Raw genomic sequence first — 27,167 nt, 5'->3', positions numbered from 1 at the left:
GTACACATCGTTCTAAGTTATTGTAGGAAATTCTTGCAAATTTTTTTTCAACCTCCTCGTGAGTTCTGAACTTTTCTCGTTCAAGTTGCTCGTGAATGCCTTAGCCGCCCAGTTATCAGGTACTCGAGGCAACATCATCCTCTCCCGCTAGAATCTATCTGCGAATTCCCTGAGTAATTTTGTACTCCCTTGTTTAATCTTAAATATGTCTTCCATCCTTTTTTCAACCTTTTGAGCTCCCGGATGTGCTTTTATAAATGAATCTACAAGCTCAGCAAAAGAATCAATAGAGATTTCAGATAAAAGAGAATACCACGTTAACGCTCCTTTTGTGAGTGTTTCGCCAAACTTTTTAACCAAAACTGATTCAATCTTCTGCTTGGTTAAATCATTGCCTTTTACGCCAGTAGTGAACACGGTTACGTGATCCCGAGGGTCAGTTGTTCCATCATATTTGGGAATATCGGAAATTTTAAACTTTTTGGGAATGGGTAAAGATGTTGTACTCGGCTTTCAAGAGTGTTGTGAATACTTGTCAATATCCACACCTTTGATCACGGGAGGTACGCCAAGTATTTGCTCTATAAGTTCGTTTTGCTCCTTCAACTCTTTCTGCAAAGTTAGCACTAAACTTTGTAAACTAGAATTATTTGGTGTACCTGACCCTCCATCGCGAGATTCATTCGGAATTTCTCCACTTCTTGAGTTATCAATCCCCGAACGCGGGTTCTCCAAAGTTGTTGTATTAACTTGTGGAGGAGTTTGCGCTGCATTGGGTAATCCTCTAATAAAAGCCTGCAGTGCAATGTTCACGTGTTCTGCAATCAATTACTTTAGAGCATCCTGCTCCACGGTTTGGTCGTCTCTTTGCTGATCATCAGCGCGCGAAGTAGACATTTCAGGTGAACTTTCATGGGATTGCTGAGGGGATCCCGTATGTATGTGGTGTGGTGGAATTCCACCTTGTTGGTTCAGCTGGCTGTTCTCGTTAATGGTTGACATACTTGGTCGTTAAAAATAAAGTTTGAAAAGTGAACAGATTATCAGATTCATGATAACGGAACCAATTTGTTTAACCCAAAAATAGATTTCTCGGTCAAAGTCAAGAAGCGACGATTCTATTATGATGCTTCATAATGATCAACCTCAATGACGGTTGCCTCTCCTTATAAATACTTCTTCTTACTTGATTCTTTGTCAATTATTTTCATTCCTTGGTTTATTCATCAAATTATTAAGTAAAATAAATTTTGGTTATCAGCAGCCCAATTTCTTCTAGATATTGACTTTGACCGAAAAATCTATTTTTGGGTTAAACACCATGCAAAGGTTTATTAAAAGAACTGTTCAAAAGGCTGATGAGCTATGTTGCGCGGATTCTCCAAAATGTTGTTGCACCCATATTGGATCCTTAAAAAATATACTTCTATTTTTGGAGAATCCGACACATCTCTGACGGCGTCTTTTGAGAGTTCGAGCAGCATAGTTGATGAGCATGTTTGTAATTATCAGAGAGAGTAGACTGACAAGTGGAAATGATTATATTGCTCAACTAATGGCTACGGTCCGAAGCCGTTAATTTCAACTCAGCAATGAAGATCCGTGTTAAATTAAGCAAAGTCCACTTCGTTAATTAGAAGTCAAAAGCACGTTAATGGTGCAATTCCAGAAAAAATTGACAGTACTAGAAATCATCAAAAATTGAAGCCTTTTACCATAACAGACTTTATTAAATTAGAAAATGCCTTTAAGTTGCAGATTAGCTTAGTGGGACATTTGAGTTTCCCTTAATTTCTTTCTCTTTCTTTAATAAACATAAACACTGCTGTTACGAGACGATAGTATACTTTAATTTTGTCAAGGTAAAGCAAAGCAGCAGCCAGCAGGGTAAATAAGCCATGCGTTTTTTGCTTTTTATTCTTGAAGTCCGATAATTCAATGATTAATACATGACAAAAAGTTAATTAATGACAGATCCGTACGTCCCATTAGTTTTAGAAGAAATGACACATATAGATGCATTAAAATAATGGAGTTGGGGTAGTGGGGGTGGGGAGATTAGATTCTTGTCCTAATATTGACCATTTCTTGTTAATAAATTAAATTGTCAGTGTCATAATCTAATTTTAAATCTATGGAAAAGATCTTTCACCATAAAAACTAATCAAACTGATTGTTAGATTTTACATCATAAAAATTACTAGATATAAGTCTAATAGCATGATTGGTCAATCTTCTCAAGAGGCCAAAAATATTTTTTCTTAAAAGTACTTTTTTTCTTAATTTGAGGTATTTGGACAATTTTTTTGGGGGTTTTTGAGGGAAAAGTGCTTTTGGGAAGAAGCAGAAGCATTTTTTGAGAAGCAGAAAAAAGTAGCTTCTTCCCAAAAGCAGAAGCAGAAGCAGTTTTGACTTTTCTTCTTATCAAGAATATCCTTAACAAAATATAGTATATATCAAAATAACCGTTAAACCTAATACTTAGGATATTAATGTATAAATATTTCTTATTATTTTAGGATAGCTTTCTAAAATATAGTGATTTTAGGGGTGAATACTTTTATATTTGTTTAATAATTTTTAATATATTTAACTTATATTAAAAGAATTAAGTACTTTTAAATTTTATTTTCATATTTTACTTAAATAAAATAAAAAGATTTAATTATTGCATGTAATAATAAATTTTTGAGATTATTTATTTAGTTATAATATTAACTATTAAGTAAATCTATTCATGTCCTTATTCGTAATTTGATACTTAAAAGCACTTTCTGAAAAGCTTGGCCAAACACAAATTATTGCTCAAAAATATTTTTCAGAGTGATTAGCCAAACACAAAATACTTCTCTCCGAAAGTACTTTTGTCAAAAACACTTCTGATTTTCCCAACTTGACCAAACAGGCTATAAGTCTATAATCATAGCGAATAAGGAATGATTTTTAGTTTTATATAATAACTAAGAAAATACCAAAGGGAACTTCATAAATACTAGTAGTATATATTTATATACTTACCTATCGTTCCATATATTAAATTTTGATTTACGGAGAGTTAATTAGTATTTTAGCATAAAAATGGTTGCAATATGCTCCTATTGGTATAAGTGAATCACCTGATGAGATGATAACAAATATAATGATATTATTCGATTAGCTAGATTGATTCACTAATCCATGTGAAATTTTACAAAATTTAAGCTATTTAGAGAGGGAATCCTAGCGCAACAGTTAGAATTGTCGCGTTCAAGTCGTGCAACTAGTATCATGCAAAATATAATATAAGACTGATTACAATAAATTCCTTCTTCTTCGCACCCTGCACATAATAGGAACTTAGAGAGCCGTTGATCTTTTTTTTTTTTCTTTCTAGATATAGTTGAGCTCCACATCAATATAATATCAGTTGTTTTTGACGGATAAGGTAGATCTGAGATAAAGATTCTTGGAAATTGATGAGTAGACAGCCTTTGTTTGCTTTTCTCCATCAAATAAATTCTTTTTATTTTATTTTAAATTTGGTCTAGTATTTGTAATAATTATTCTTACTAATTTCGTTGATTGTTTAAAGGGAAAATTTTCATAATATTTGGTTGTTGTGTTAAAGCTTCTTACTGTATTGGTATAAAACTTGTCAGACATTCTAGAATCGTTTTATGTGTTTTCGATTAATTTCTATGTATCATTATCATCAGCATTTTTAAAACTAATAGAAGAAAATGTCTTAAGTTGCTTATCAGCTTAGTGGACATTTTGGGTCTGCTTATATTTCTTCCTATGATGGAATTCATTGTTGTGACTAGATGTGATGTCCAATCTTACTTTATATTTATTTTAAGGCAATGCACGTATAAATCATGTGCTTTTCTTCTTCTTCTCTTTTCTTGGCGAAGTTCTAGAATTAAATATTTTATCCTTGTCTAAATACTGAAATAATAATTAATTGTCCCCATTAGTCTAAGATAAGATTCATCCAGATGCCTTACCTTACACTCTCAAACTTTACATTAAAAATCAAACTCCTCCCTCAGCTATGAACAATAGTCATTCTCTCTCCTTTATCCTACACAATACCTTTTTTGCCCTTGAATTTTTAATTTTCGCCTCTTTTTAATACTTTTTATTATATAATTTTTTAAAATGGTTTTAGCTATAATTTAAATTATGTAATACCTATTATAAATTATAATTTAAGTTCATTAAAATTATAAGTAGAATAATCCGTTAATAAATATTATAAATTTACCGTTATTTTTATGATTGCTATTTTAACTATATATTTAAATTATCTTTTGTGGAGCCACAAATTCATATTTTTGGATTGAAAAACACCTCTAAAAAATTTTATATAGGATTTGAAATTGTGAGCTAAGATGACTTTTGAGTCTCTATACCAATTTAATATTATCTTCTTATGTCAAAGAGATTCAAAATTTTATATATAACTAAAAACTTTGTTTTTGTCCTATTGCAAGGGGATTCAATTGAATCCTCTTACCTCCTTTGCCGTTAACTTTCTCTCTTATTCTCTATTGTAGATATAGATTTTTGGATTTTGATTATCATTATTGAACTAATTTCTAAATTTATATTATAAAATTTATTTATAATAAGGTATAACATAATTTAAGTTAAAGATAAAACCATAAAAATATCATAGAATAAAAAAGTATTATATTGAGGAAGGAATTGAAAATTCAAGGGCAAAAAAGGCATTGTGCCAGATAAAGGATGGAAAATGACTATTGTTTAAAGTTGAGGGGGGATTTTGATTTTTAAAGCAAAGTTAGGGGGGTAAATGATTTTCACCCGATTTTTATTTTAATTGATCATTTGTTGTTAATAATTATTTTGTGATAATCCTGATGTTAAAGGGATATTATGAAAAACAAAAAGTGCGACTCTTGTTTTTCTTAATCTTTTTTTTTAATCGACCAAATCTTTATTCATTTGAGGAAGAAAGCTCTACATTGGAGAAGGGGAACTTGTCCGGGGCTACTCAAGTACATGTGTGGCTTAAAGCCAAAGTTTAATATGAGGCCTAAATTTTTAAAAGAAAGTTATGAGTATATTTTTATTTGAAATCTATTTCTCTAACTTTTTGAGATGCAAAGTTGATAATAGTTTTTTTATAATCAATTTTTTTAATAATTCCTTTTCAATTGATAATATATTCAACCCATTTAATTTTTCTTAAAATGTTGTTAATATTACACTAAGATCCGACGAGAATTTACACTAAGGTTGTTGATCTTTTCTTTGAGCAACTGTTATTGAAAAACTCTGCTTTTGCCCAAAGAGCATTGATTGCCCCTCTACCTAGTTGCTAGTGCCCGTTCCCCCCCAAAAAAAAAGAATATGCTAAGATAAAGTTCCAATTACAGTCACGGATAACTCCTCCAGCTCCACATGCTTCTGGATTTCATGGTGTTTTTATTTATCATATAATTATTGTTGTGATACTAATATTATCTCCTTTTTGTCCTTTTGTCTTCTTTTTTTTTGAGCCGAGGGTCTTTCGGAAACAGCCTCTCCACTCCTTCGGGGTTGGGGTAAGGCCTGCATACACACTACCCTCCCCATACCCCATTAGTGAAATTTTACTGGATTGTTGTTGTTGTTGTTGTAGGGGTGGCTTTGTCCATTTCACTAACTTACACATTGTATGATTGATCGATTAACATCTGCATCCTTTCCCAACTTAGTTTCTTTCCCAACTTAGTTTTATTTGCAGTCAGTGGCGGAGCCACCTTATAGGAAGGGGGTCAAATGACACCCCTTTGCGGAAAAAATATACTGTGTACGTAGGTAAAAAAATAAATTTATATGCATGTATGCTATGTATTGACTCCCTTTAATTTTTTGATATATTTATTTTTATATATTTTGACACCCCTTGATAAAACTTCTGGCTCCGCCACTATTTACAGCCTTCCAAACTTGATTTTAACAATCTACGAAAGGTTTAGAAGGATCAACGTCGTAGACCTATGGATAGAAGGGAGCTCCGACCCATATTTGCTCGCACATCTTGATCTCCACAATTCCCACATTATTACTGGAGGTAACACTTTGGGTATAAATGTTGCCACTGTAGCAATAGCATGTTGCCACTAGCTGAATCCTCATCCTTGACACTCTTTCATCTGTTGGAACTATGTTGCCCTCCAGGTGAGGAATGCCATTTTGGAAGGCACTGACTTTTTCCATATATTCAAATCAATCATATATCGCCCCCTTTTATGTCTTAGAATGCCTAAGCGGAAGCAATTGTGAAAGTCCCTATGATATCTGGCTTCTATATTGGTTTATCATCACACAATTCAAGCTCCACCTCATGCAACACCTCTTTGATTGATTCAGGCCATTACATCTCAGTGTTGTCTTCTCGCCACTCACCATTTAGGAAGACCTCTCTTAGTTTGATGTCTTTAGGTCTTTCCTCATCTGCTAGATGAGTATATAAAGTGGGCCACTGGAGCTCAATTATTATACCATAAAGACAATGTCTCCATTTTTCACTAACCATACCATGTGTTCCTCTACTTTATCTCTAATTTTATATATTTGTCTCCAACTATGAGATGATTCTTTTCCCGTCTCTTCGCAAGAAGATGCACCGTCCTGCAAATATTTTGCTAGCATGAAATCTCTCCACAAGGAGTCCCATGTCCCTAACTTCCACCAAGCCTTTACTGAGAAAGCATTACATATATCATGTAGCCTCTTAAAGGTAGCTCCTCCCTCTGCATATGGGTAATACAAGTTTGACCATGATTGTCACGTCCCGACCTCGAGAAGTGCGAATTGCGCTCAATCGAGATAACCTGGCCAAGCAAGCATGTACAATGTCTTCTACTCAGACTCGCCCATGAATAAAGAGAAGGTATATATTTTATTAATTAGACAACGAGAAGGTTACATGAACAATCCAAATTTCATTATCGTTAGAACTTCATTCAAGATTTCCCAAAATATTACATTACACATTCATAGTTTAGAAGTGAAAACATATGATATAAATACAACATTTCTAATTTGACAACAAGGCTGATGGTGCCGGCAACAAGACTCCGGCTATACCTCAAAATAATATGCATAGAGGACAAGAGATACAAGACCCCGAAATAAAATGGGGCTCACCAAATCAGCCGAGGAGAGGGTGTGTTGCTATCACTGATCAATACCACCTTCTATGGAACCACCTCCATTCATTAAAGATGCAGCACCCCCGGTAAAGAAGACGTTAATACATATAGAATAGTACCAGTATATAAAACTAAACACCCTCTCAATAGAACCGGTAACAGTAAAAGGAGAAGGAAACATGAAATCAATAAGAGCCTCAAATAGTATCAAGGTGTCAAGTTAGGAGAAAAGTAAATTTCAAGTAAGTTTCAATATTTTTAAGTTGGGAGATCTTTAGTACCGTTATACCACCGTACTTTTAGCACGGAGTCCGATCTCAGCCCGATCGGCTAAGCCATCTCACCCCGAGACATTCAATCACAACACCACCATATGCACGACATGACGTCTGATCTCGGCCCGACCGGCTAAGCTGTCTCACCACAATATCATGTGGGTCGACATCACATCACATCTTGCTAGCAGTAATCTCATCCCATATAATGGAAATTATCTCAACACATCAATCTCAGCCCATATAAAGGAAACAATCTCATCACATCAATATGAAAATTTACCCTTCAATCACTCCTACACCGGCACGTGTAATTTTGGGGTTAGGTTATTTCGACCTACCCTTCCTCGGTGACTAAACGATACTCCCAAAGTATTTATTATTTAAAAAATTTACAACTCATTTCATAATCCTTCACACATCTTTCCATTTTATTGACACTAGTGGCCATAATTGTAATATCATTCTCGACACGTCGGCCATATTTCATATTTCGTACTCACCCCTATAACTTTCATGTGTTACCAAGGATTATCATCAATAAGAGAATTTCAAAGCAGGACCTTAAGTACACATATGAGCAAACAAGAGTCTTAAGCACATTGAGTTTCTCTACCACGATTAGGCATACTAGCTTGCAATTGAAACATGATTTTTAAATCGCAATACCTTTGATACATTGATCATACTAGATTACATTCTCGGAAGGAATCATGATATGATAGGAACATTTGGAACACATTTTGGGTATATACATCTTTTCAACACAACACTTATTTTATGGTAATCAACTCTATTAGGAAGGACTCGGAACATGAGACATAAGAAATTGAGCCAAACATAATCGCAACTTATGAGGACATCATGGAAATCGATTCTACAAGAGGAGTTTAGCCAACATACCTCACTTGAGCTTTCTTAAATTACTACAATATTCCGAAAATTCTAGCGACTTCAATCTATAAGAAACATGACCAATTCAAACCATAATTAGAAAGATACTCGGGGTTTCAGCTCATTTGAGCATTTTATCACGCACTAGATGTACATTAAGGTTTCAAGGTCCTCCTATGGTGGATTCCTTTACCCCACAATCAATCACCACTTCAATAGGCCACCCACAAATACTCCACAACCTTCCTACCACCTTTATTAGTACATGCATGCATAAATAACAACTCTTATTCTCAAAACCTTCTTCCTCATTACCTATTCCCAACCCAAATTTCGAAATTGAAGGTTGGGGCTCGAAATTCTGTTACAGCATCCTAATCCACCTAGCTATTATGTTTCATATATTATTCGTTATCCCATGAGCTATTATGGAATAACTTTTAGCTTTACTCACCATTTGGCCAAAAGTTTTTTCATACACTACTAATGTTTTTATCATTTTCTTGATGATTTTCTTTTTGCTAGTGATGAAAAGTATAAGGTCGTCTGCAAATGCTAAGTGATTTATATGAGGACCCCTCTTATTCATAGCAAATCCACTAAAAATTCATGATCATATAGGTTGTTCAACATTGTAGATACTGAGTTAGAAAAATGAGAGGTGTATGATATGATTCTCTCTCGGCGTAGTTTAGCAAACTTACGTCACCCATGGGAAAGAGAGCTCGGATTCCCTCTCAGAAAGCTATAATGGCGCAGGCCACTACTGCGCGAAGCACTGCACAGGTGAAATCGAATGGGAATCAAGCTGGTATGAGTAAAAATCTGTGTAATTCTAAGAAATTGGAACAATTGGAAATTGAAAAGGTGAGTGTGAAGGTTTTGTCGGAGGCTGAGCAATTCGCGACTTCAGTGGAACAAGTTGCTAAACCAACAGAAATTGAACAAGTATCGAGCTCTAAATTGAGGCAGCAGCCGAAAACTGAAGGTATAGCAAATCCATATGGTGAGGTTACTGTTCCATTGCATGTAGCAACAGAGCAGCCACGGTTGCGAGAAGGAGTGAGGGAAACTGATTCAATAGGAAAGGGTAGGATATCCTGGGCTGATGAAGTTGAGGCGGAGGAAGAATTGTTGAAGAAGCTTTGATTTGGGACAATTTTGACATTACCAAAGTCTCAAATGCAGGTTTCAAACTGGACTTTCTAGCACCAGAAATGCATGGGAAAATACTTGTTTGTGAGATTGAAATTAAGGATATTAGGACCGAACTGACTTATTGGAAGAATGCAGTAATGTGTTATGTACTTGGGGCACATCCACCCTTTGCAGTGTTAAATGGATTTATCCAGAGAATGTGGGCAAAACATAGAATAAACAAGATATCTATGCTGAAAAATAGGATAGTACTAGTTCGATTTGATATTGAGATGGGGGAAAATGAGATGTTACAAGGGGGGATATACCGTTTTGACAACAAGCCCTTCATAGTTAAAGCTTGGGATCCTAATATGGAATTCAATAGAGAAGAGTTATACTCGGTTCCTATATGGGTGAAACTACTAGGATTAGACTTCAAGTATTGGAGTCCAAAAGGGCTTAGCAAAATTGGAAGCTTAATTGGTAAACCTTTAATGGTTGATCATCAAATAGAGAAGAATATAGGCTTAAACTTTGCTAGACTTCTCATTGAAGTTGACATAGATGGTCCATTATCAAAGAAGATAATGTTTAAGAATGAAAGAGGTAATTTGGTCGAGCTGAAAGTTCAGTATGACTGGAAACCTATTTTGTGCAAATGTAGCAACAAGTATGGCCATAATGAGGAAGCTTGTAGAAGGAAGAAAACAAAAACTCAACAGAAGAAAATAGGGGATCAGGCAAATAAAGTAGCTAAGGGGAGAAGGGCAAGGAGAAGACAGGAGATAACCTGATCATTTGGACTACATGGCAAGTCGCAATGAGGCAGGCTAAAAAATACCTCTCAGGTAATGGATAACATCTTATGCTGGAATATTAGGGGTCTTAATGGTCTTAATAAGTAGAGGGAAGTTACAATCCTCTGCAATAGTGAGAATATAGGTCTGCTTGGGTTGGTTGAAAATAAGGTTAAGGCTAGTAGAATTACTAAGGTGGTGACCAAAATGTTTAGGGGTGGAATTTTTTAATCATTTAGAATGCTATTATAATGGTAGAATTATATAGGTATGGAGGCCGAATTACTTTCATGTTACACAAATGAGCAGCAATGCACAGGCTGTGACATGTCATGTAATGCATTGCACCTTAAAGACTTATTTTGTACTTACTATGGTATATGCCTATAACATAAGAGAAGGAAGAAAAGAGCTATGGGGTTACCTGAAATCTATCAGTCAGGGATGTAAAATGCCCTGCTGCTCATGGGGGACTTTAACTCAATATTGAATATGGAAGATAGGATAAGAGGGAGTCTAGTGACACTGCCTGAGGTAAAGGATTTTCAGCAATGTGTTACTATATGTGGACTGATAGAACTTCCCTTAAAGGGGAGCAGATATACTTGGAGTGACAAGCGGGGGAGGGGGGAGGGGGGGTAGTAGAGTGTACTCATAAATAAATTGGGTGTTTGTAAATGCAGATTGGTTGAATACCATGCCAGATTTTGTAACTATGTTCAAGCTAGAAGGGATCAGTGATCACTGCCCTATAAAGATTGAGCAAATCAAGAATGAAAAGAATTCAAAGAAACCATTTAAGTACTATAATGTATGGTCAAGTCATCTAGAGTTCCAGACTAGAGAATCACAGGTGTGGCAAATACTTGTAGAAGGGTGTATGATGTTTTAAGTAGTTAAAAAACTAAAAATGCTAAAACAAAGCCTGAAGGACTTGAACAAGAAGTACTTTAAAGACATTGAGGCTGAGGCAACAAAAGATAGAGAAAAAATGCTCTTGGCACAATTGGCATTGCAAGACAATCCCTTGGACCAGAGATTGCAAGAACAGGAAAGGGAAAGCTACCTCAAGTTCATGAGATCATCATACTTGGCAGAAATATATTTGCAACAAAGTAGCAAGGCAAGCTGGATCTAACTAGGAGATGACAATACAAAGTATTTCTATGCAGTCATCAAGCATAAAAAACTTCAACAATTAATAGTTCAACTGAAGGACAAAGAAAGTAGACTACAGACAGAACCTGAGAGAATAGCCAACATATTTGTAGAATCCTATCAAGACTTATTTGGGAGGAAAGGTAAGTAAAGAACTAAGGCATTTAGCAACTTCCTGCAGAATGGAAATACCTTGTCAGTGGATTAACAACTAGAACTGGTGAAGGAATATACTGGGAAGGAGGTGAAGAAGGCAATGTTCAGTATTGAAATCAACAAGAGCCCAGGGCTTGATGGTTATGGGAGTGATTTCTTTAGAAAAGCATGTAACATAGTAGGGGGAGGTGTAACAAAGGCAGTCTTGCAGTTTTTGAGAGATGGCAGACTACTAAAGCAACTTAATACAATCATAATTGCCCTGATTCCTAAAGTCCACGATCCTTAGTTGGCCAGTAAGTTCAGGCCTACCTCTTGCTGTAATGTGATCTACAAGTGCATTTCAAAAATGCTATGCACCAGATTGAAGAAAGTATTACCACACCTAGTAACTGATACACAAGCTGTATTTGTGGAGGGGAGATCCTTAATTCACAATATTTTAATTTGTCATGATTTACTTAGATACTATAATAGGAAAATAACTCATTTATGCCTCATGAAGATTGATCTGAAAAAAGCTTATGACATGGTTAGCTGGGATTTCATATAAGAAGCTCTGCTTGGGTATGGCTTCCCATGTTCTTTTGTTCAGTTAGTTATGACATGCATAACCTCGACTAAGTTTTCTATGAAGGTGAATGGTGAAGGACATGGCTACTTTGAGGGAAGGAAAGGATTGGGGGTAAGGGGATCCAATTTCTCCTTTACTCTTTGTTCTAGTGATGGAATACTTATCCAAAATCATGAAGAGAATGAGTGGCCTCCTTGATTTCAAATTTCATTGAATGTGTAAGAGACTCAAACTCACTCATCTAGTATTTGCAGACGATCTTATGATCTTCTGCAAAAGGGATAAAAGGTCTATTCAAAGAGTCATAGAAGTACTGAATCATTTCAGCAGTGTCATTGGATTGGTTGCAAATGCAGATAAGTCAAACATATTCTTGGCAGGGCTTGCAAGTGAAATGCAGGAGGAGAGAATTGCAATGACAGGGTTTGTACTAGGAACATTCCCTATAAGGTACCGGCGTTGCCTTTGTCTTCAAAGAAGTGGAGCAAGATGGAATGTCAGCAGTTATTAGACAAAAATACAGAAAGGATCACAAATGCTTACTCAAGGCATTTGTCTTATGCAAGATGGTTACAAATTATAAATGTTGTCTTATTTTCAATATATAACTTCTGGGGAGCAGTCTTTATTCTCCCGTTTGTCTGCTCAAAGCAGTTGACAAAAGATGTAGGGACTACTTATGGGGTACATAAGAGGAACACAAGAAGGTAGCATTGGTGACTTGGGAGAATGTGCATAAACAAAAAAAGTATGGAGGATTGAACATAAAGGGATATAACAATTGGAACACAGCCTCAGTGGAAAAACTACTCTAGTAGTTAATTGAGAAAAAAAGACTCACTTTGGGTGAGGTGGGTGCATGGCATATACATAAAGCAAAATGATACCATTTGGAACCATAGCCCTCCAGTGGATAGCAGATGGTATTGGAGGAATCTTAATGCACTTAAGGAAATCATGGCACAATGGTATCAGAGTGGTAAATACACTCTCACATCTAGTGGACAATATTCAGTAACTCAGAACTATAATGCACTGTTGACTGAACTGGTTAGATGTAAAGTTGTTGATCTAGTATGGACCAAAGTAATGCAGCCAAAGCATAGGTTCATAGTTTGATTGGCCAATTAAAACAAATTGCTCACAAAGGAGAGACTACAGCACCTACACATAACATTGGCAGACAATACATACAGCTTATGTCGGAATGGAGTAGTGGAAGCAATGCAACATCTGTTTATAGATTGTCAATGGATAAGGGAAATGAGAAATGAGCTAAGTCAATGGCCATGGGAGTTACACAAAACCTACATTGGTTGAAAATCAGAAAATGGAAGCAGATGAAGAAAGAAGTAGTGGCAGCCATATGGGAGGCAGCGATCTACCATATAAGCAGGCACGAAATTGGAGGATATTCAGGAACACAATTGTGAATAAGGACCTTGCAATTGCACAGCTAAAAAAAGAGCTCAAATACAGATTAGAGAATATAGAGATATGTAGGAAACCAGGGTAATGTAGACAATTACTGATCAGGTTATGTAATTAGAAAGAAAATAGATAGAGGTTAGTGTGTGTAGTTGGCAGAATTTTTCTTGTTTTTTATCAAATGTATTTGGAGGCCTAACTGTAGAGTTGAGTGTACTATATTTATAGGAGCTCAAGAGATGTACTAGTTTATTTTGTTAATGGTAATATTTTACATTTATTACCAAAAAAAATATTGTAGATAACAGTTCTACATTGATGACAAATAAACAAGGTGAGATAGGATCTCCTTGTCTCAATCTAATCCCAGACTTGAAGAAATCATGTCTCTAACTATTACAATGATAGATTACCAGTTCCCTGAGATATATCTGCGTATCAAATCAACCCAATACTCCGAAAAGCCCAACTTTGTCATTATCTGGTAGAGATATGTCCAGGACACTCTATCATACGCCTTGACCATATCAAGTTTCATAACTATATTTTCCTACTCCTTTGATTTCCAAAAGCCACTTATGATTTTCTGTGTCAACATTATATTTTCTGAGATTTGTCTCCCTTTGATAAAAGCGGACTGATCAACTGAGCTAATCTTGGCAATAATCTAAACCAGCCTAGCATTAAATATTTTAGATATGATTTTGCTAGACACATTGCATGGGCTGATATGCCTGAGATCTGATAGCTTCTGAGGGAACTCGACCTTAGGTAACATCACCAAGCAGTTGTGAGAGAAAAATTTGAGTATAGTTGCTCCATTAAAAAAGGCCAACACAACATTTTGTACATCTCCAGCAGTAATGTTCCAGCAACTCTGAAAGAGTAAGGTATTTAGCCCGTCTGGACCTGGAGCACTAGCTGGATCTATGGAGAAGACACTTCTTTTATCTCCTCCAAAGTGACCATGGCGATTAACATCTCATTATCCTCATCTGATAATTTCGGAGTAATGAAATTTAATGCAAAGAAATCATTTGGCACAATACGGTGGTTGAAAACTTTCTGAAAATAATTTATGGCAGCTTTAGCAATTTCACCTTCTCCCTCCCTCCACTGTCCTTCTTCATCTTGAATCTTCTGTATGTGCAATCTTCTTTTTCTCCCCTTTATGACGCTATGAAAATAAGTAGTATTTTTATCACTTTCTTCTAGATAGAGCCTTTGCTTTCTGCCTCAACTCCTCCTCTTGTAATTCCAAGAAATGAACATATTTGTCCTTTGCTTCATTTAGTTCTGCTCTATGTGCCGGAGTATTGTCATTAGAGTGTATAGTCAAATATCTGTTTCTCTAACCGTTTCGGCTCTTCATAGATATCCCCAAAGGCTTGCCTTGACTAGGTGCTCAGTTTTTTGCTAACCCTCTTCTATTTCTGATGCGGAATCCATAAAGCATTGCCTTCGACATGCTTTTTGCTATACTTTTTGCACAACAGTTAGAAAGTTTTCATGTTTCGTCCAAAAGTCAAGAAACTTAAAGTACTTAGGATAGGTTGCAGTAACTTTTCTCAAATTAATCAGTAAAAGAGCAGATTTGAGCAAACTCTAGCTAGATATTAAATTGAAGTTTCAGTGAAAACATCAGACCAGTATACATTAAACAAGAGTTTGTCCAACCGCTTCCATATGATTTTGGGAGGCCCCCTGTTATCACTCCATGTATACAAAGATCCATAGAAGCCTGTGTCTTGCAACCCACAGTCATCTATGCAAGATAGAAAGTCTATGCTTTTATCTATTGAAAGTGTGTTGGATTACAAAAATAAAAAAAAAATCAGACTTCTTTTATGATGTAATCACAATTTAAATGTCATCTCCACTTTGGAGTGATCATTTGATCAGTTCAGTTAAGTCCACCAATTTTGTGAATCATCTTTTTCGAGCGAAATTAATCTTGGAATAACGTCTTTTTGGCTATTTTTTTATTTGGCTAAATATAATGATAATCTAATCAAATTATTTTTACATATTTGGCTAAAAAATAAGGAGTACACAGTTAGAACAAATAGCCATTGCATCTAAAGAAGAAACAAAAAAGAAATACGCAGTTGGAACTCTATTATTTTGGCTAAGAATAATGAAATTTCAACCAAATATTTTATAAATTTCATCCAAAAAGAATAAATACATAATTGAAACAAATAGCCATTGCATGAAAAAAAGAACACCAGTTTCTTTTTTCCTTCTCTAGAAAATACACCGATTGAACTCCACTACGTTGGCTAAACCTTCTTTTATTTGGCTAAAATACTGAATTTTAACTAAGCTTTATAAATTGACCCGAAAAATACACAATTGGAATAAATAGGTATTATATCTAAGAGGAAAAAAAGTATAATTAGTTAGTTACATGTTTAATTTGAGTCATGACACGGGGCAATTGAATGGTCAAGTGCATACCTGGATTTTTGTATTGTATTTGCTATAGTAAATTAAAAGAACTTCCATTTTTAAAAGGTAAATTACTTATACTAAATTTACACTATAAGTAAGTGTAACGGTAATCCATGGCCACTAACTTAAAATGTTAAATTCACTTATGTGAATTCAAATAAGGAAAATTAAAATAATATAAGAATGCCACACCTGATATTTGAATTTATAATCTTAACAATTTTTAAATCTCCTTAGCCATTGCATAGAATCTTTCTTTACGTCAAGACAATTCAAATATATATATATATATATATATACATACACGCAAAATTATTTTCAACAAAAGAGGATTCAATTAAACCCCTGCGATCCGTGTCTATGTTGTTTACATAAACCAAAAAAAAAAACCTCCACCGTCTAATACATCCTTTACAATCTTAGCTTGTCATATCAAGAATCAAATCTTTAAACTGCTTTTTCCAAGTCAAATAGACAGCAGCCTGTCTATTTCTAATCTCTTAGATTAAACACTGACCATAGCCTTCAAAACTTGTACTCATGTCAAAAATGAGATTTTTTTCTATTCGGGAATAAAATATACCAAAATTTAACGAAGGATAAAGTTTCTCAATTTCAAATAATACAGGGACAAATTTGCTTATGTATAAAGTCTCAAGTTAAGATAAAGATGAAAAATTACATAGATTGCCTATTGTATTAAATTCGTCGTAATATGACGATTGTCATACAACTGAAAGCCATTTAGCTTTGTTATCTTACCTTTTCATTAAAGTTTTAGTTGACAATTGAAATACTACCGGTGCCAACTTGCTTATGTTAAGGACCCGTTTGTCAATAAATTATTTTTCATTCCTTTTTTCTGGAATTTTTTTTCAAAAACATATTTGTCCTTAAAAATTTGTAAGTTTTTAGAGATTTTTCGAAAATAAGTTTCAAAAACCAAAAAATGATTTTGACCACTTTTTCAAGTTTTTTGGGGAAAAACCTTTTTTCCCACTTACAAAACTGCAAAAAAAAATTCAAGTGAAAAGCATGTCCAAACATAATTTCAAATTCCAAGTATCGTTTTTCAACTTAATTCCAATTACTGTTTTTTTTTTAAAAAAACTCAGCAATTTTTATGTCCAAACGCCGCCTACTAAGGATTTGTCACTTTTTTAGATGGTTGACAAGTTAATGTGCATGGATTGTTGAAAAGTGGACAGCATTTTTGGCCACCCAAAAAGTGAAATGTAGATTAAAATCATGTTCTTTGGGTTTCTACTTGGTATCCGGTATCGGCGTTGGGATCCAACTACATCCGAATTTGAGTAGGAAGCCCCATATTAGGGGTAAAGAGTTCACTAACAAAAGTAACTCCATATTATGAGACTCGAATACGAGACATTTGGTAAAGGATGAAAGAGTATTTGTCACTTCATCACAAACCTATTTGGTATTTGGAATTAAGGGAGTAAAACACTAGCAAACTGTCAACCGCTAAAATAGTACAGATATAAAGTATGCTCACACTTCAGGATTTTGAATATAGGACAGAATACTTCAGTTAATGTTAATAAATTGAACTAATAAAAGCATGGAACCGAGTAACAGATTAGCAAACTGTCAACTGGTTAAATAGTATATTGAAATAAGTAGTATATGCTAACAATATATCATCTTTGATGCGAGTATCTGTCTCTCAATTTATTGAGAAATTTCTTCTTTCCTTTGTTTTGTTTGTTCTTCTGTTTTTGGTGTGTGCGCGTGTAGCAGAACTCTTCAAACAACCCATTCTCGACTCTCACACCACAATTTAGTTAAGTTATTATTTTGGGTCCTAAAGATTCTAAACAAGTATTGGCATGTCTTCATTCAAAACATATGCTCCTATTTTTATGCTCAAGAGGCAACACTTATTTCATCACTATTCTGTAAACCAATGTGTTAGGGCAAGTCAATATTCAGTTTGACGTCATAGATTAAGATAATAGGCAAGGAAAGTTGAAGGAAATGATCATTTCAGCACTCAAACAAACAAACTGAAGAACTTCTTAATCAACAGAAAAACATACAAACTTCAAACTGAGAAAAACGTACAAGCCCTCTTGCAGTAATTTCATATTCTAATACTGACTTACTCAAAATAAATGGAGGTAAATTTTCCACTCTACTCCTTGCAAGGAAGCGTGAGCACGGGATACCAAAGTAGCAAATTATCATCTCCTCTCCTCACGCCCTTGAGGGAGAGGCGGGGAAAGTAATCAGGGATTCTGCGTGTAATCATAAACAATTGTAAGATCAAATTCATGATAAATTGTGTATATCATTTTGAACACTACAAAAGGTTCCACCCCCAGTTTACACTGCATGTGCTGAACTCACAGTTCTTATTAATTTCCAATCTGGATTTAATCATTGAATAGTTAAATATGTAAAAGTATACATATGAACAAGGATGATTAACACATTCTATCTACCGAATTTTGAGCTTGTCTACCCCATCAGAATTCTTAAATCTCGGGTTAGAGCTGATAGCTCCCATCATCTTGCAAATTCAATTCAAACACTGGAGAATCTGAATCATCGAACTTGTCTACCACATTAAACATTCCACCCTCTCCATCACTATCAGCTGGTCTATGACTCTTATTCTTTATTCTAGACATCGCAGTTTCCACTGAACTAAATTTTTCAGGGTGACCAAACATCTTCCTCCGATTTGTGTTCTTGAACTTATTTTGCATGCCCTTGTGATTTTTGCCATCTATTGACACTTTTTCGGAATCTTCCATATTCAAATAACCCTCTTTTCCTTCTCTATCGGATCCAGTTCTTAGTGTTCTTGAATTTCGCTCACGCCTATTACTCTTCATTCGCACCTTCCTATCACTTTCACTTTGGGAATCTGAACCCAAATTTGAAGAGTCCTCAAAACCACCAATAGCATTCTCAATTTTTCCATAGGGTTTAATGCTATGAACAACTCCCTTAGGGAAAAACCTTGCTGAGGGTAATCCATCTTCGGGCTTGAACAATTCTGGCCCATCTTTGTCAGACCACATATCAAACCCTCCAGGCTTTTGAAACCGATCAGCCAAGACGCTCAATTGCTCATCAGCACTCACAGAGAACAATGTAGGTGCCTTTTCAACCACTTCCCAAGGCCTTTCGAGCTCAGAGACAGCAGCTTTGAGCTCGGCCCGCTTCCTCATTTCATAGATTTGGCGTTCCCGAGCCAATCGAGCCTTAAGAAGCTGCTTTGCTTTCTTTGCTTGCATTCGTTTCCACTGCCACTTTGAGACGCCTCCTGGATAGGTTCTTGGGCCACCACCCATCCTAATTGTTGAGGATTTGTAGGGAACATTGGTGATTGTAGTGGTAGATAGATTAAGTGTACAGAATTTGGTGGAGAGGAAGAGTTGGGATGCCCCTGAAATTGTTTTGGATGAAGAGAGACTCTGATATGGTGCAACTAAGAATGGAGATTGGAGAAGAGACATTTTCTTTTTTCCTGTAAACAAAATATTTTGCAGAATGAGTTGGATTTATGCAGCTAGCACATCAGAGAATTCAAATAAAACTTCATGGATCAACATGACATGGCTATGGCATGCCATCTAAAACTAAAACATGAAAAACAACAGGGTATATGTAAATGATAGATTATAACCAACAAACTGCTGTATCATTAGTTTAGAATTCTCAACTAATTCCCTCACCTCCATCAAACGTTGTAAAGTTACTTTGGTACACGAGTACATGACCATTCTAGTAATTATATCGGAAGACGATTTTCCACCCCTTTGATCACTCCTTTTCTTTATGACGTTGGTATCCAAGCTAGATTGCGTGCATCTTGATTTTTCACTGGGTAAAGAAATAGGATTTATACACTATCATCCCGCGGCGAAACCAAGAATTTCGCTAAAGGTGTTCAAGGTTTAACATAGATGTATAAACATTATAATTTTCCATATACTCAATACAATTTTCTGAGGATGGGTGTTCGACCACCCTTCACTCTATCTGGCTACGGCACTACTATCATCAATTGATCAATTAATCAATTATTTTTTTTATCTTAAACTGGGTGTTGTTTGCTATACGAATTGTCTGTCCCCATTTTTCTCTATTCAGACTCATTTCATCCCAGTACTAAATCTCTCCCCTAAAACAAACTAAGGGTTCTCTGAAACTACAATTCTCTAAATTGCACACTTATCGCACGCTCACATACAAATACCTAATTAGAACTAAAGCTCCTGGCAAACAGCTGACCTACTGTAAGTGTAACAGTTTGTGTGTAGCAGAAGGGTTCTTTTAATTTATTTATTTTAGTATAATCTTCAATGTTCTTCTCACCAGACACTAATTAAACAAAATAGAAACGGCAGCTTAGAAATATGAAAAATAGATAAAATTGTGAAAATTTCAATGGAAAGAGATAATCAAAATTGCGATTCTATCAAACAAAGAGGGGAAAATTACAAAAGCAACAGTGTAAAGAACAAAGCATATGCAAGAGAAATCAAATGCCAGAAAAATATACGAAAATGAAGTAAAGAATGGGAGAAATTAAGCTCACTTGGAAAAGAAGGCGCAAAAGAGCTGACAAATGAAAAGACAGCGCTTTGATTCTCCGTTCGATAGCTGTCCGTCGCTGGTATGAGCTACTGTTCACTCATCTCTCTCTCTCTCCCTTACGGACTGATATGGCCATTTGGGCCGCTGGACTACTCAAATTGTAGATTCAATATTATTAAGAGTTTATATTAATAAATTTCTCTGCATTAACTTTCAACAGGCACCAGTGGTCTAGTGGTAGAATAGTACCCTGCCACGGTACAGACCCGGGTTCGATTCCCGGCTGGTGCATCCATCTTTTTTTCATTTGTTCTTTTTATTCTGCTATTTTTTTGTTGGTTTCAACCAGAATAAATGTGTTCTCTAAGCAGACGCCAGCCAGTGAATAATTCAGAACCTTTGATATGAAAAAGGCAGGTGAAAAATAACTTAGTCCATAGTACACTTACAATAAGTTCAATATCTATAGAGTTAATCTTAAATGATTGAATATTGGAATTAGCGTCGAATTGAGCCAGAAAAATGATTCTTCTTTGTCCTTCCTTTTTCAATTTTAATTACTAATTAAAAAAAAAAAATTGATTGCGCGAGAAAATGATAATGAATATAATAGAAAATAACATAAAATAGTTAATTTTAATGGTAGTAGAAGATGATCAAGTCCTCATCGATACAGTAAGAGCACAATAGTTTTCAAAAGTTCCTCTTAAGTGAATATGTTTAGTTAGAACAATTGTCGAAAACATTAAGTAGGCGTTTGAACATAAGAATTGTAAAATTCGAAAAAAATGGTAAATTTTTTTTTTCAAGTGAAAATTATATTTGAAATTTAGAGTTGTTTTTTGGACATAAATTTCAGTTTGGTTTTTAAAATTTTTGTGAGTGATTTGAGTGAAAATTTAAAAAAATAACTTTTTAGATTTTTTTAAATTTTCGAAAATTTTCAAAATGTATTTTCAAGTGAAAATTATAAATTTTATGAACAAACGCTGATGTCGGAAAAAAAATAAAATTTATTTTGAAAAAAATTTCCATCAAATTTTATGTCCAAACGGGATCTAAGTATATCAAATAAAAGCTCATAAATAAATGAATAAGTAATAGACAATTCAAGTATCATTTGTTACATAAATTTGAATTTGCTATAAAAACTTTTCAAGTGTTGAGGAAGAATAAATTATTTATAAAATGTTGTAAGGAAATATGATCCCCATGATTCAATGATTGAAGCACTTGTGAAACAATCTAAAGATCTCAACTACAAACTTTAAGTGACCTCATTCGTGCTAATCTTTATGAATAAATTAATTGAGATGCGCACAATTAACTAGTATAATTATAAAATTAAATTAAAAAAAAAAAGAAACAAATGAAAAAAAAAACGTGAACAAAAAAAGAAAAAAAGGGAAAAGTCATTGAGATATTTTGGTTTTGACAATAGACAGTAGCTCCGCAAAATAACCTAATTTATAGACTGCACGGCAATAACTTAAACCTTAGCATTTTCCATAAACCCTAAATTTCTCCTCCTACTCACACTTCTCTCAACTCGCGGCTACCATGGTTCTCTCCCTCTCTCTCTCTTTCTAAGTTTATATTCTTTTGCTGAACTGTATTGGAACTCATTCTTTTATTGCTTTTTCTAATACACAATTAATTTTTATTTTTTTTTGCTTTGTTTTGTTTTTGTAATTGGTTAATTGTAGGCAACAGAAACTGTGAACCCAAAAGCATACCCACTTGCTGATTCGCAGCTTACAACAACCATAATGGATTTGGTTCAACAAGCTGCTAACTATAAGCAGCTTAAAAAGGGTGCTAATGAAGGTTATATATATTTTTATATGGTCTTTTAATTATTATTACGTTGCTTTTATAGTTTTTATATCTACTGCTTAACTTAACTAAAGAGAAAGAAAACTGGATTAGTTTCTTTTCAGCCCCCCAAAAGAAGAATCTTTTTTTGGGGGGATAATAGGCACAAAGAATGTTACATCTTTTAACATTTATGATATGGTCTTTTGGTGATAAAGTTACTCTTATGTTTAGTGCCAACTAAAAATAGAGAAAATTGGGTTTGCTTTCATTTCAGCCACAAAAAATGTTTTTGATGGCCTTTGACAAGGCAAAAAGTTTAAGGAAGAAAGACTTTTGAAACTTGTATACAAAAATAATCAATAGGCATTTGCGTAACTATAAATCTTTTTTCACTACAGCTAAAATGGGAAGTTTGAAGTTAAATTATTTCTTAATATAGAAATATATCATGTTTTTTGGAACATACTAAAAAAACCATCACATAAGTTGGGACAGAGGGAATATTGTTTTGAAACTTTATTATATGGTCTTTTGCTGAATAAGTTACGCTTATATTTAGTACTTAACTAAAGATTGGGAAAACTAAGTTAGGTTTTGTTTCAGTCACTAAGAATGTTATAATGTTGAGACTTAAAGATATGGAATTTTTTCCCCCATTTTGTGATGTGAATGTGTTGCTCATGAGTTGTATGTTTACTGCTTAACTGAAGATAGAGAATTCTGGGTGTTTTTGTTCTGTTTCAGCCACAAAGACACTGAACAGAGGAATTTCAGAATTTGTTGTAATGGCAGCAGATACCGAGCCCCTTGAAATCCTTCTTCACCTTCCGCTCCTTGCTGAAGATAAGGTGATTTATTGTTTTTTTTTGCCTTTTCCCCCCTCAAAATGTGTTATCTTTTCACCCTTTTTCGGGGTTGTGCCTTTTTTATCTGGTAGTGGACTAACTTTGGCTAGATCAACATTAGAACTTGACCCTTTTTGGGGTTTTAGTTGTTGGACTTTTCAAGAGTTATGTTTGTAACTCTTTTCTGATACATTGTGTGATGTTATGTTATTTTGATACCAGAATCTATCGAAACCATGTGTATGCTATACATAATCCAGTTTATAAGCTCGTTATTTTGAAGAGTTTGTATTAAACAAGATTCTTCCCCAGACTCCACTATGTGGGATTACACCTTTTTTTTTTTTTGTTGTTGTATTAAAGAGGATTCTTGTAGCTGTTTCCTATTTTTTCTATGTTCTGACGTGTAATGTTTTTGTTGTCTTGAAAATAAAACTAAAAAGACGAAGCCAGATTGTATGTAATACATGTTCAAGTCGTTTTGTGGCAATAACTATGAAAATTTATGCGAGCAGTACTCTAAGGTGACTTTGGAATTCTTTCACTTTCTCAGCCATCACTTAGTTCTTATTTCCCCTTCCAACATGATAGCATTTGTAGTAGTGTAGCAACTTCCTATGAATATGGTTTTGATACTGCTAAAGTTCTTTCTTTCTGCCTTCCCTTGTAATATCCGACAATTCTTGCATATTTTAAGATCAGCATAACCCCCCCCTCCCCTCAGACACGGTGGGAGGCAGGTATAAGGCTATAACAACAACCCAGTACATTCCCACATGTGGGGTTTGGGGAGGGTACTGTGTACGCAGACCTTACCCCTACCTAGTGAAGGTAGAGAGGCTGTTTCCAAGGCCATATATTGCCAAAAGAGATGTTATATTTGTCTCTCTTATGCATACACCATACCCTTGTAATATACCCTTCCATAATTTGGAAAACCATTTTGTTTCCTCTACTCTATTTGGCATTCTGATATTAGATAAACGTAAGTTGAAAATTCTTCCTAACTGAATGAGTGTTTTCCTTAATGACCGAGACACCGGGCTCACTTCTCTACCATTCTCCATTAATATATAGTATACTTGGTTAACCAGCTAGGATTTGAATTTGTGACATGCGCCTGTTATACATCACACGCAGTGTACCTTTTCCATTGAACCAAAGCAAGCCCTGGGGATGATTGTTTTTAATCTACAAGGGATTTCTGTGCTTCTTATCATCAATAAGAGATTGCTGCGCTGCTGATAAACAAAGAGAGTTGGATAACGTAACTTTTTTCCATACAGTTATATAAACTGATTTAGTGTGAGTGTATTTAAATTGAAGTAAGAACATCATTATCCATGATATAAATGCACTGTACTTTTTTTTGAACAAAAAAGTAAATGCACTGTACTTGTGATTACATCTGAATCATTATGTGCAAAAAGCTTTGACAGCTAAAAAAGGATAAATCTTATTGGTACTACACAGTTGTAAAGGATGTTATTATCAGTATAAGGGGTTAAATGGGCCTACATTTAGACAAATATATTTATTTGTTATTGCTTTATAGTCTTTTACGATTTCAAACTGTTTCTTCAGTGTATCTGCATGGTCTCAGTGATAGTTATACCCAGAATTTTGATGTGTAGTCTTTTAACAATGATCTTAGTATGAATATTCACATCTTTCAGTTTTTGCTGTTACCTGGACTACTGTATCATTTTTTTGGTGCTAAATTAGCTAATATTAAAATAATCTTTGAGATAACAGGCAAGATGGTTTTAAATAAAGATTTCTAACTTTTTCCTTTCATCTTCCCCCCTCGTACTTTCAGAATGTGCCCTATGTCTTTGTCCCTTCAAAGCAAGCTCTTGGTCGGGCTTGTGGTGTTACCCGACCTGTGATTGCTTGTTCAGTGACAAGCAATGAGGGAAGCCAGTTGAAATCTCAAATACAACAACTAAAGGTAATATTCCAAAGGGTTTGTTTGTCTATGTATATACTTATTCTTTCCCTGTGTAATAATACTAAAATCCTTGTTTCTCCCATTGTGCAGGATGCCATTGAAAAGCTCCTCATCTAAATGTTGAGCCTTTGCAGCATGATGGGCCTTTTTGAGGCTTGGACTGAAGTAGTTGTCCTGTTGGCACTTTTTCTTTCTTTTTTGTTCCTGGATTTTTTGATTAATGTTATAATAGTACCAATAGACGCATGAAAATTTAAAATCAGGTTTACATTATAGTAAAGCCTGAGTTTTATTATATCATGTATCTATGTTTAATGTAATTCTCATTTTGCTGTTGATCATTTTGTTCCGCAGCTCCTTTGAAGCATTTGGTTGAATGATTTGCTCATTTCTAGTCGGAGTTAAATTTTTATCAAAGTCGACAATCATAGGTTGGAAATTGAATTGGCTTATCACCTTAGGTTTTTATTAAGAGTAAAATGGGGATATGGAGTTAAAATTTTACTAAACGTAGAAAGATGCATTAATTTTTGTAATAGACTAGTGAAAAGCATGGTTTCTCTGGGAAATCTCTCTAATTTTCTTCAATTAAGCAGTCATTCTCTAGTGAAAATTTTGAGGTCCTAAGAATGGCACATGCTTCAGATTTGGTTGGTGCAAGGAAGGATCCTCTTTGCTTTCTCTTCGATATAATTTTGTCAGCTGGTAGCTTCTGAATGATCAGCTCAACCTATTAATAATGAAATTAATCATTTATCCCCAATTTTAGGCTCAGTTCATTCATTTTGGTATACTTGGTCCCAACGATTTTAAAATCATGGTTATCATAAGGCAGAATAGCCTAAATGACACTTATACTAGTGCTTTTTTATCATGCCGGTCCCCAAACTTATCGTTTTGTCAATTGAACACTTACACTCGTTCAAAACTAATTTTCTAAATCCCTCTGACCATTGACGGAGCTTATGTGGCATTGACATAGCTGAGGTGGACAAATTATGTATAACACATGCGTGTAAAGAGAGTTATACTAGTGATTTTGATTAAAAATGAATTAAACTAAAACCCTAGTGATTTTGATTAAAAATGAATTAAACTAAAACCAGGCACAAAATCAAAGCACAAAATCCCACCTTTCTTCTCGCCTCCAATCCCTCTTTCCCATCCCTCTTTTCCCCTCCACACTACTGTAAACAATGGATGAGCCTTCAAAATCACAAAAATCAGGCAGAAATATACTATTTTCTCTATTTCTTTAACAAAAGAATATTTTACATTTTTTTTCTTTTCTGTTTAATCAAAACCCAACTAATTAGGGTTCCGGCGAGTTTCGTTCCTCCCACGACACTGCTCTAGTGTCCTAGCCGTGGTAGTAGCGTCACTGATTCCGACAACTCTTTAGGTTGACGAACGAATCTGTTTTGGTTATTGTTGTTGTGTTTCGCCATTTGGATCTTTGTTCAGATTTTGGAGAGGAGATTCAAAGGCTTGTTTGTTGAGAATTTTCGAAATTCCATTGCTGGTCTTGCGAAGAACAAATCTAGTGGTTTGAAACCTCAAGTTGTTGCTTATCTAGTATTAAAACTCAGCTGGGTATTGAAATTTAGACTCGAAAATGTGATAAACATTTGTGTTTGAGGATCAAAACCGGAGGGACAAGCAGAGACGCCATTAAAGCTCGCTTGAAGCTTCTGGGTATGTGTGGCTCCTAATAAACGAAAGAAGAAAGAACCTACTGCATCTCTTTTCTATGGGTTCGGTATTTGTGTAGGGTGGCCAGTCTTATTTTTAAATAGTTTATTTTCCTATATGGCACTAGTAGTGATGTGGCGTCTTACGTGTAGGAGATTGTATTACATGCACTGGTAACCTCCTGTCATAAGCGTTTATTATACACGATTTGAACGAGTGTAAGTGTTTAATTGGCAAAATAATAATTTTGGGGACCGACATGACAAAG

The 27,167-nt window shown here is 34.8% G+C and overlaps 3 protein-coding genes and 1 non-coding gene across 6 annotated transcripts; 3 read left to right on the top strand and 1 right to left on the bottom strand.

Moving 5' to 3' along the window:
* Positions 1 to 9,534: 9,534 nt before the first annotated feature.
* On the top strand, positions 9,535 to 10,251 carry LOC138896167 (uncharacterized). The gene has a single exon (XM_070180953.1). It carries the CDS (start codon positions 9,535 to 9,537, stop codon positions 10,249 to 10,251), a length of 717 nt encoding a protein of 238 aa, XP_070037054.1.
* Positions 10,252 to 18,286: 8,035 nt separating this feature from the next.
* Positions 18,287 to 20,728, bottom strand: LOC104112410 (probable DEAD-box ATP-dependent RNA helicase 48). Its single transcript, XM_009622330.3, has 2 exons — positions 20,595 to 20,728; positions 18,287 to 19,520 (listed from the first exon to the last, which is right to left on the bottom strand). Exon 2 carries the CDS (start codon positions 19,507 to 19,509, stop codon positions 18,532 to 18,534), a length of 978 nt encoding a protein of 325 aa, XP_009620625.1. The 5' UTR covers positions 19,510 to 19,520; positions 20,595 to 20,728; the 3' UTR covers positions 18,287 to 18,531.
* Positions 20,729 to 20,813: 85 nt separating this feature from the next.
* Positions 20,814 to 20,884, top strand: TRNAG-GCC (transfer RNA glycine (anticodon GCC)). The gene has a single exon. It is a non-coding gene; the product is annotated as a tRNA-Gly (tRNA).
* A 1,122-nt stretch (positions 20,885 to 22,006) lies between these two features.
* LOC104112409 (uncharacterized) lies at positions 22,007 to 25,595 on the top strand. Of its 3 annotated transcripts, none has more exons than XM_070181816.1 (5): positions 22,007 to 22,156; positions 22,300 to 22,420; positions 23,156 to 23,259; positions 25,076 to 25,207; positions 25,562 to 25,595. In XM_070181816.1, the coding sequence occupies exons 1-5, from the start codon at positions 22,154 to 22,156 to the stop codon at positions 25,568 to 25,570; spliced, it is 369 nt and encodes a 122-aa protein (XP_070037917.1). In that variant the 5' UTR covers positions 22,007 to 22,153; the 3' UTR covers positions 25,571 to 25,595. The 3 variants fall into 3 exon arrangements, with proteins under 3 accessions (XP_070037917.1, XP_009620624.1, XP_009620623.1); XM_009622329.4 differs by lacking the exon at positions 25,562 to 25,595 and adding an exon at positions 25,313 to 25,545; XM_009622328.4 differs by lacking the exon at positions 25,562 to 25,595 and adding an exon at positions 25,298 to 25,545 and having other exon boundaries at positions 22,008 to 22,156.
* The last annotated feature ends 1,572 nt before the right edge of the window (positions 25,596 to 27,167 follow it).

This window comes from Nicotiana tomentosiformis, chromosome 7 (assembly GCF_000390325.3).
Source record: "Nicotiana tomentosiformis chromosome 7, ASM39032v3, whole genome shotgun sequence".
NCBI lineage: Eukaryota > Viridiplantae > Streptophyta > Magnoliopsida > Solanales > Solanaceae > Nicotiana > Nicotiana tomentosiformis.
The sequence above is the reverse complement of the archived record's forward strand: the minus strand, read 5'-3'. Positions and strand labels throughout refer to the sequence as shown.